Genomic DNA, 11151 nt, shown 5'->3' on the forward strand with positions numbered 1-11151 from the left:
AATATATGGAAAGTGTAAATGTCATTACATAGGAAGTGTAAATGTGAGATATAGTGAAGTGTAAAAGTTATGACACAGGGAGTGTAAAGGTGACTAAATATGAAGTGTAAATGTCATGACATATATAGTGTAAATGTGAATATATGGAAAGTGTAAATGTCATGACACGGGGACTGTAAATGTGACGAATTATTGAAAGTGTAAATCTGAAATTTGTACTGAGTGTATCTTTTATGTCTTTGTTGTCACACCCGCCAGGTCTTCATCCCGATCTTATCTGGCAATAATGATCATTACAGCTGTGCATGCATAAACTTCGTTTCCCAGCAGATAGAGTATTTGGACAACCGTCGATACGACGATGATTTTGAGAAGCTTCCATATTTTGGAATTTCCCGTATTGCGGTAATAATTATAAATAGCATACCTTAATTTGTTCTTTAGTGTTGATGTAGTCTGGAATTGTAAACACTGTTTTTAAATTGACTTTTTTTTTTAAATTCCTTTTACAGTGTGATTTAATGGGTGCGTATCTGGAGTCTAAAGGGTTTGTCAGAGGTTCAAAGGTTGCCGGGTTCAAATTTGTGAATGTCGAATTTAAATGGCAAGGTACGGGTTATTCTGCGTTTGATTGCGGGGTGTACATGATGATACACATGCTGCTTTTCAATGGGAAGCTATTTGACTGCGCCTTAGGTGAGAGGGACATTCTGAACCTCGTTCGGGCTGAAGTAGTGTCGATTCTTATCCTGAGTGACCATAACAAAGTGAGGGAGAGCGTTCGCTCAAGGATAACCCAATTCAGGGAAAAGTATGGTCAAGGTCTGAACCCGGTCTCCAATGTTGCACAGAAGCGGAGCCTGGACGATGAGGAAGAGATTACGTACAGTAAACGCCCCCGTGTTGCAGTCCCACCCCCTAAACGCGTAGAAGGAAGCCCTGTGGTCAATCATGTAGCCATACAGGCGGAAAGCAGCCCCGTTGTTGTTCAAGCATCAGCGCAGTCGTCAGGCAGCCAACCTTTGTCATCCGTACGGAGCCGTCCCCGGGGCGGGGGGGGATGGCTTGGGTTGCTCAATTGACTGTGGGGCTGCTGGTACGCAGACTCTTGTTGTCTCGACCATCTTAAGGAACAATCAAAGCTTGGTCAGGGGTATTTGATCACGTCGAAAGCATGCGGTGGACTATTGCTTGTTAGACGACTACAACTTTGAAAATTCGTTAGTACCTGCCAGACTCTTATAATAGGGCCAATTAGTTACGATATTTAATTTGTAACTACTTCTCAATTTCTTACTATTATACGTGTGTTTTATTGCAGTGAATCAATCTCTTGGTACAAAGAGGCATGCCGCACACTACGGTCCGACATCATGACCATGCTTCCCGAGGTTGTAATGTCGCCCGTTGTCATTGAGTCGTGGGTCGCTTTTGCGAACCATTTGGAGTCCGCTGAACACTTACTTCCTAGGATGGCCTACTTTGGGATACGTCATATGGTACACCCTTCCCCCCGCACAAAGCCTAAAAGTTATACATTAGTTCTTACTTTTATTATGTAGTCTCACTCCTCTGAACAGGAATGTATCATGCAGCTTTTGGATATACGTGAAGCAGGCTCACAGTCTAATGACATCACTGATAGGCTGTATCACATTTGGGATACCTTCATCCAGGACTGTGATAAAACTTTCAATCTGAATGCCGAGTTTATATTCGTACCTGTCAACATTGGTGGGCACTTTGCATGCGTGTGTATAAATTTTGGACAACAAACTGTTGATCTCCTTGACTACCAACATCATGCCAACTGGGATCAGTCTGAAATGTGCAATGTTACTCGCCAAGTGGCATCAGCTGTTAGCGATTATTTGGACGTCATAACGGACAGGGGATATGAGATTACTAGCTTTGAGCATCGGCAAATCCCGTTCAGGCGCCAAACACCCCTTCCTAACATAACAGAATCAGGGATTTTCTTTATGATATATATGCCGATGTACGAGGGTCAACCTTTTGAGCATCCAGACTTGGAGAGGAAGAGGAATCGACGGTACTTGGTAGTCGAGTTGGTGGCGACGCTTGTTCTAGCTGACATAAATGTCAACAGAGACATTTTTGAAGCAAAGTTGAATGGGTTTATCGCTGGAAAAGAAGATTTATGGACCAAGTTACAAAAGAAGCGCAAAATTAAGGCTGTGTTGTCGAAAAAGTGAACAATTTGTGGACATTTTTTTTTTAAATGTATTTTGTTTGACAATCTTGAACTTAGAAAAGAATGTTTTGTACTGTGGTTGGCAATGTTTGCAAGTGTAAGCTTTACAGTAATGAAGTGTAATGGTAAATTACACTGATGAAGTGTAATGGTTGACTATTTTTTGGCATTTATAATCATAGTTTATTCAAAGTGTAAATGTGTCTAAATTGCAAGTGTAACTGTTATCACACTTGTAATTTAGTCACATTTACACTTTAAGTGTAAATGTTAACACACTTAAGTGTAAATGTTAACACTGTCAGTGTCAACTTTATCATACTGAAAAGTGTGAATGTAAACACACTGAATTTAAATTGAATGCAGTGTAAATGTGGTGACATGGAAAGTGTAAATTTGGTGACAGCCCAAGTGTAAATGTGAATAAAAAAAAGTGTAAATAAGAACAAATAGGAAGTGTAAATTTGAATAGGAGAAGTTTAAATGTGAACAAATAGGAAGTGTAAAACTGACTAAATTGGAAGTGTAAATGTGAAGATATTCAAAGTGTAAATGTGAGGATATAGTATGTGTAAATGTGAAGTTACTGGAAGTGTAAATGTGCTGACATGGGAAGTGTAAATGTTAACACCAGTTATTTGAAAATAAGTGTAACTGTTACTTGAAATAACATAAGTAATCCAAAATAAGTTCAAGTAACACAATGTTTGGCTATCTAATAAAATAGAGAGATTTTGGTCTTATGACAGTGTAACTCTAACGTTGGTGTTACTAAAAGTTACACCAACTGCAGTTCAAAGTTACGCTGCCATGAGACCAATTCCTTATCGCCCGCTCCAGTTATAGCACATCAAAGTTTTAAGTTACACACTCAAAATATATAGAGCAACACTTGTCAGTGATCTGACGTCTATTCTTGTTCTGACTCCAGCTCTTACTCCTCCTCTCCTTCATCCTCTTCTGGTTCAGACGACCCTTCGTACAATGGCGTGTGTGCTGAGAAGGGGTTAGGGCAGTTTCTCTTGTCGTGATTTGTCATTCTCTTGCAATTCTTACACTTACGTTTGGGTTTCCTAGCCAACACCATTGCTTTTGTTTTGGCTGACAGCAATCTTTTTCCGGTCCCCTTGTTTTTCGAATTCTTTGGTGGCAATATCGTCACTACCTCACATGCCGTACAATTCATAAATTTCTCCATTTGTTGATTTTTATTCAACACTTCCCCTAATGGTGACATGGACTGTTTAAATGATCTCATTACAGCAGAAAAGATGTCAACATCAGCTATTCCTTTGTCTCGAAGGAGCCCTACAGCTTCATGAACTTCTGACCACATTATTGACATTGCAATTTGTTTTTCATCGATGACTTGCATGTTTTCTGTTCCTTCACCATTAGTATTGAAAATCCTTAATCGGAGATACTCTTTCATCCATCTATTCAGAACATAATCTTCTGGTATAGTTTTTATCCCACTTGCTGAAAAAATCCATATTATATGGCGGCATAGGATTTCGGTTCTTTCAAACATCGTACAACTGCAGCTTGCTTTACGTGTACCTGTGTCATCAGATAAAGCTAGCATGTAAGTGTGAACGTTAAAAATAGTGTCACTGATGTAAAGTGTAAATGTATTGAATTGTAAAGTGTAAATGCTAAGTAATTAGAAGTGTAAATGTAAACTAATAGGAAGTGTAAATGTTAAGGTATTAGAAGTGTAAATGTTAAGTTATAGGGATTTGAATGTGTAAATGTCATGATGTAAAGTGTAATTGTCATGACATGTAGTGTGTAAATGCTAAGTAATTAGAAGTGTAAATGTAAACTAATAGGAAGTGTAAATGTTAAGGTACTAGAAGTGTAAATGTTAAGTTATAGGGGATTTAAATGTGTAAATGTCATATGATGTAAAGTGTAAATGTCATGAAATGTAGTGTAAATGTCAATAAGTGGAAAAGTGTAAATTTTAAGGTATAGGAAGTGTAAATGTTAAGGTATTAGAAGTGTAAATGTTAAGGTATAGGAAGTGTAAATGTCATATGATGTAAAGTGTAAATGTCATCAATTGTAAAGTGTAAATGCGAAGTAATTAGAAGTGTAAATGTAAACTAATAGGAAGTGTAAATGTTAAGGTATTAGAAGTGTAAATGTTAAGTTTAAGGGATTTGAATGTGTAAATGTCATATGATGTAAAGTGTAAATGTCAGGAAATGTAGTGTGTAAATGCTAAGTAATTAAAAGTGTAAATGTAAACTAATAGGAAGTGTAAATGTTAAGGTATTAGAAGTGTAAATGTTAAGTTATAGGGATTTAAATGTGTAAATGTCATATGATGTAAAGTGTAAATGTCATGAAATGTAGTGTAAATGTCAATAAGTGGAAAAGTGTAAATGTTAAGGTATAGGAAGTGTAAATGTCATATGATGTAAAGTGTAAATGTCATCAATTGTAAAGTGTAAATGTTAAGTTATTAGAAGTGTAAATGCAAACTAATAGGAAGTCTAAATGTAAACTAATAGGAAGTGTAAATGTTAAGTTATTAGAAGTGTAAATGTTAAGTTATAGGAATTTAAATGAGATAAAATCAGAAAGTATAAATGTCATAGGAAGTGTAAACTACCTGGACTGTACGCAACTTCAAAATTCTTCTTTCTGGTTGAATCTTTGACAGTAGTTACCTCTAGCTCGCCTCTCTCAGTGAAACCTCCTCTTCTACATGTATCAATTGAGAAGATGGCTTCTTGTTTGAATTTGTGGAAAGCTGAATAGGTGTACACCTTTGCAGCATGAATCTCTAATGCCAGATGTGTTGACGCCATTGCGGACGAGTGCTTATCCATGTTGTCAAGCTGCTTCTGTGTATGTCTTTGATGGTTCATAGCGTTCTCGAAACGCATCCAAAACTCAACCAATGTTCCTGACTTGTGCTCAAACCTCTTGAAAAAGCTATTTTCGCTCTCTGATCTTTGAGTTGTCCTCATAATCGACGCCATCCTCAAGTCTCTGCAATGCGCCATCACCCACTGTCCCCTTATAGCATATGTATCTGCAAACCAATCATTTACGCCAACGCCATGATCTTGAATTATTTGCTCCCAGATACCATCAAATTCTGCTGCCTCAAGCTCATCGTCCCATATAATGTCATTAATTTTACAGATGAACTCATTATAATCGCTTCTCGAGACGCCAAACTTACTTGGCATTTTGTTCATTATATGCCACATACAGAACCGATGGCGCGCTGTCTTGAAAACAAGAGGGACAGATTTGATAATACCTGGGTCCTGATCTGTAATTATGTACTCGGGTTCCTTACACTCATTGCTTGTAAAAACCGGCTGGAAACCCAATTAAACGACTCATAGTCTTCCCTTGCAACTAGAGCCCCACAGAACGTCACAGATCGTTTATGGTGGTCAACACCTGTGAATGGTGTGAATACCATAGAATACTTATTGGTGAAGTAAGTTGGGTCGAATGACACCGCATCACCAAAAATTTTGTAATTATCTCAGGCGGTACTGTCTGCCCATATGGCCCTACGTAGGCTTCCATCATCGTCAAGGTCATAGTCAAAGTAGAAACCTATTCTTGTTTCAGTCATTTCCTTGAAATGGTCAACAAACAACTGACCATCCCGTTCGTGAATGAAACATTGAACATCCCTATGGAAGTTCTTAAAATCATTTAAGCTTGCTCCAATGTTTTCGTATCCATTCACTTGTTCTTTGCAGATTCTGTATGTTTTTGTTGCTCCTATCTTCAGCTGCCAATCAATCATTAACAAATACGTCATATAAATATAACATGAATGGAATTATTTATTTAGTATAGAGAGTGATTATGTGTTACAAACCCTTGAGTTTGAAACGATTATCATCTTGTGATAATTTGTAATGTTACGCGACAATTTCTAGAACTCTCTGTCCTTAAGTGAGATAATCTCGTGATTGTGACCCTCGTGGAACCGGTCAATTAATAAAAGACCATTCTTCATATATAGTCGTATCCTCGCTTTACACCCTACTCTAGTGACCCTGAATATCCTCTGTGACTTCTCCCCATCCAGTCCGTCATCCTGATCTTTTCTGGGCGTCTTGTGAGCGAAACCTTCTCGATTGCAGACGACGAGCTTTGACTTGATCTCACCGCCACGCCATTTTTTTATTGTGTACTTACGGACATCAAACCCACAAGCAATGGCGTATATCTTATAAAAAGTCACCGCATCCTCAACCCCCCCAAACTCCTGGCCGATGTACGGTGTAAACCTCTTCTCCACCTCCCTACACAGCTCCTGCCTGTCAGGTTGAACCCCATTCTGTTTTACCAAGTCTGTAAATGTGCATAGAGTGTAAGTGTAAATGTAAATGTCCTCAGATATGAAGTGTAAATGTGTTGTTCTGAAAGTGTAAATGTCATCAAAAGTGTAAATGTCAAATAAATGCAAAAAATGTGATGTTCTCAAAGTGTAAATGTCAAAAAAGTGTAAATGTCGTTAAAATGCAGAGTAAATGTGATGCTTTATAAGTATAAATGTCAACAAAAGTGTAAAAGTTTTCAGAATGCTAACTCAAATTAAAACTATAATATTAACAATTAAAAGGTGACTATAACAATTAAAAACTGTAAATGTAAAACTATAGCAAAAAGAGTAAACATCCAAATGTGTAGCAGAAACGAAGTGTAAATGTGATTGTCTGAAAGTGTAAATGTCAACAAAAGTGTAAAAGTACACCAAAAGTCTAAATGTGAGCAGGAATGCAGTGTAAATGTGATGCTTTAAAAGTGTAAATATCAATAAAAGTGTAAATGTTGTCAGAATGCTAACTCGCATAAAAAATATAACAATAAAAATGCAAAGGTGATTATAACAATAAAAAAGTGTAAATTTAAAAGTACAGGAAAAGTGTAAACGTGAGCGTGAATGCAAAGTAAATGTGAGGCTTTAAAAGTGTAAATGTCAACAAAAGTGTAAATGTTGTCAGAATGCTAACTCACATAAAAAATATAACAATTAAAAAGTGTAAATGTAAAACTATAGCAAAAAGAGTAAACATCCAAATGTGTAGGAGAAAGGAAGTGTAAATGTGATTGTCTGAAAGTGTAAATGTCAACAAAAGTGTAAAAGTACACCAAAAGTGTAAATGTGAGCAGGAATGCGTGTAAATGTGATGCTTTAAAAGTGTAAATGTCAACAAAAGTGTAAATGTTGTCAGAATGCCAACTCACATAAAAAAAATATAACAATAAAAATGCAAAGGTGACTATAACAATAAAAAAGTGTAAATTTAAAAGTACAGGAAAAGTGTAAACGTGAGCAAGAATGCAAAAATGTGAGGCTTTAAAAGCGTAAATGTCAACAAAAGTGTAAATGTTGTCAGAATGCTAACTCACATAAAAAATATAACAAATAAAAAGTGTAAATGTAAAACTATAGCAAAAATGTTCATGTAAATGTTGTCAGAATGCGTTCATGCTAATCCAAACTCAAATTAATGAAAACCCAGCATGAAGATTTACTTCTAACAATCTTCATTTCAAACCCAGTAACAAATAATCAAAACAAGAATGAACAAATTCGATGACATGCAAAACTGTAATGATTACCTTCATCCTTCCTATTCAACTGAAAAATATGAAAACGTGACTGAAAACAATGAATAAAATGAAGAAATACCATTGATGACATCTATTATTTGCATGTTTACGCTAGTTTGGAGGATTTAGAGAGAACTTTAGCTTCGTTTTGAGATGAAAGCACCCAGTTTTAGAGAGAAGAAAGAAAAAAAAAGGTTGGAATTAAGTGTGTTCAGGAAGGAAGAATGTGGGGAGTGGAAACATAGTACAAAGGATATATGCTTTTGTCCGCAGGAAATGATCATTGGTAAGGACAATTGGCAGGAATTATTGTCCTCTTTCATAGCCAAGCTTTTCCCTTTTTTTTTTGGCCTACATTTTGTAAAAAATCTCCACCATAGATGTTGTCCATCTAAGGGTCCTTATAAGGACTTAAGGACTCAAATGAGGTAAGGGACTCATTAGATCTCCTCTCTATATATATATATATATATATATATATATATATATATATATATATATATATATATATATATATATATATATATAGGAATAGGATCATGTGAGGATACACTATCTTTTTGAGGATTGAGGATTTCGTTACAATATCAGAGGTTCTTCAATACAATATCACAGGTTATTCGATAAAATATCGGAAAAAAAAAACACCTGTGCAAAAAAAAAAAATTAAAATTTTTTTTTTTTTTAAAAAAAAATTTTTTTTGGCAAATGTCAGATTTTTCGTGATATTGTATTGAAGAACCTGTGATATTGTATTCACTAATCCTCAATCCTCAAATATTTAGGAGTTCTCACCGGATCCCGATTCTATATATATATATAGGCGGGTTCAGGTACGAACTGAGTTACGGTGCGAACCATACGAACTATCCCAAATAAACAAAACACGCGCTGACTTTTCAATCATAAGCTATTCCTAACATTCAATTGTTCATATTCCCTTTTCTCTCACCCTGACACACAAGCCACGACTCCCTGACCTCCGATCGCCGACACCGGACCACCAATCACAGCCGGAAAACGCAGACATCTCCACTGCGACCACCTAATCTACCAGCGATTTAGGCCTTCAACATAGCCGACTCCGTTCTTATTTCGTTTGTCTCCTTCAGGCTTCACATCATTGATTCATCGCCGGAAGCACAAGACCTTCACACCGGAGAAATTAAATTTGTGACGGGAAATCGTCGGCAATGGTATGACCAATTGGAGCCTGTGATGGCTCGTCAGATGACCGGTAAGGTTATTAATTTAGGAATTCCAACGATGATAAGCTTGATCTGTTGTTAGTGTGTTAGTGAAGGGGTGGGGTTGTGTTGGTACTTTGTATTTTTTTTTATCGTGAGTGCATCTAATTGGATATATAATATGTGTCACCAGATACATGAAGTAATACTACCAGATACACAATTCGACAAGTGCATCTAGATGTATAATATGTGTATCTGGACTCAGTAATATATGTATCTAGACTAAGTAATATGTGTATCTACTATCTAGGTAATAGAGGCTTCGAATCAATAGCGTTTGTGGCTGTTCAGGTTGTCACCATGTTGAGAGTGACGTTATTCGGATATGGGTAATATAGGCTTCGAATAACCTATACCAGACTTTCTCTTGAAAATGAAGGTTAAAAGAAAATACAGAAGCAAATTGTTTCGTCACAAAATTGTAAGTTTTATGTCCTCGAGGGGAGGGAAGTAAGGAGAAACTTGAAATAACAACTATATATAAGAATGTATGCTATATGACAGCATCTGTACTAATAAAATCTGTAAAATAGTGAGTAACCAAGGCCTTAGATTGATTTATTCTTCAGGTCCAACACTTGCAGCATTCAGGTCGACAGTCAGATCGAGTTCCTGCAACATTTTTGACAGATAAAACTCAGATCATGAATCATGATGATGTTTACTGCTTTAGTTTATTCAGGTAGAAAAAATAAATGCCAATTGCATTGTAACACCCCCTCATACCAAGGTGCCTTACCAGGACCACCCTACCATGAAAGTGCGTTACCATCTCGGTTTCCCGAGGTTAGTATATACCAAAGCGTCTGAATTGAGCATCATTATTAAAGTAATGTAAAATGCAAAGTTTACAATATCCAAAACCAAATACTGTCTAACGAAATACAACTTCTAAATCTTAACATTAAAAGAAAACTCGCTAAAACTCAGACGGTGATGCTATGACTCGTGGTGGCAAATCTCCCAAGAAAATCCCCAAGCTCTCACTAGCAAAACCTGTCAAGCCTGCTCACCATCCCCGAATGGATCACCGCAGATTCCACAAACAACAACGGGGTCAGTATTATGCAACAAACAAATGCAATACTCGTCTGATCATCACCAACTCCCAATCGCCCAAGCTCACATAGTAACCGACTACACACCAAAGTGTGTAGCCCTGCCAGATTACCCATCGCAACAGGTAATCCTCGCCGCCAGTGGGTGACCGCAGCCGATCCCACCTAGTCCAGCTCCTCAACAAGCGACAACGATCCCTGTCCCTTAATGTGCACATCCCCTCCCGTGGCGGGTTCCACGGAGGGCGAACTAGGGTGTGAAGCCACTCCCGCAAGTGACTCCACCACAATCACAATCACATGACATTACCGTCATCTCAATCCCCTCACACCAACACTGTCACAATAACCTTCATTCTACGATGATCAATAGACGACGATAATTACAACAACAAGTCATGTAAAGCACAAGAACCGAGTAGGGAAACCCTACCTTAGCAATAACAGCAGTATGAAACACGAACAATCAAAAAGGCTCCTCTACGAAGTCTTCTCCTATACAATGATCATGCAACACGATTACACTTTGTACAATTCTCAAAATCTTCTTCTCATATAAATGTACAGTAACTCGCAACAATACAAATAATCATGAAGATAGAACTTACCAACAGTGCAACGAGAACTTAAACGCAAGAACCACGACGATTATCCACACAATGACGCTACGAAATGCTCGAGAGGAGGATTAGGGAATGATTTGGGTGTGATTAGGTTAACGTAGAAATGATAACGCTTATGAAATGATATTAGAAACTGACGCGGTTGTATAAAATACCCTAAACATTCCCTAATCAAACCGTCGAAATAACACTCCGCCAAACCGGACACTCGGTCGAGTAAGTGCATACTCGGCCGAGTGGACGCTACTCGGTCGAGTATTCACTATACTCGGCCGAGTATTCCTCGGCAGAACCAAAATAAAACTCACCCAGAGCACTACTCGGCCGAGTAGGCTCTACTCGGTCGAGTAGGCTCCAAAGAGAATCCGTAGTGTTACAATCTTTCCCCCTAAAAAGAACTT

At 37.5% G+C, this 11151-nt stretch overlaps 1 protein-coding gene across 1 annotated transcript; it reads right to left on the reverse strand.

Moving 5' to 3' along the window:
* Nucleotides 1-3149: 3149 nt before the first annotated feature.
* Nucleotides 3150-5034, reverse strand: LOC141628140 (protein FAR1-RELATED SEQUENCE 9-like). Its single transcript, XM_074441317.1, has 2 exons — nucleotides 4836-5034; nucleotides 3150-3793 (listed from the first exon to the last, which is right to left on the reverse strand). Exons 1-2 carry the CDS (start codon nucleotides 5032-5034, stop codon nucleotides 3150-3152), a joined length of 843 nt encoding a protein of 280 aa, XP_074297418.1.
* Nucleotides 5035-11151: the final 6117 nt, after the last annotated feature.

Source organism: Silene latifolia, chromosome Y (genome assembly GCF_048544455.1).
Source record: "Silene latifolia isolate original U9 population chromosome Y, ASM4854445v1, whole genome shotgun sequence".
Taxonomy (NCBI): Eukaryota; Viridiplantae; Streptophyta; class Magnoliopsida; order Caryophyllales; family Caryophyllaceae; genus Silene; species Silene latifolia.

Excerpts from the sequence above, each read along its gene's own strand:
- LOC141628140 (XM_074441317.1), bottom strand. The coding sequence starts at position 5,034 with ATGGCGTCAACACATCTGGCATTAGAGATTCATGCTGCAAAGGTGTAC. Across the intron at positions 3,794-4,835 it reads TGAAGTTGCGTACAGTCCAG|CTTTATCTGATGACACAGGT; the intron begins GTAGTTTACACT and ends CTTACATGCTAG.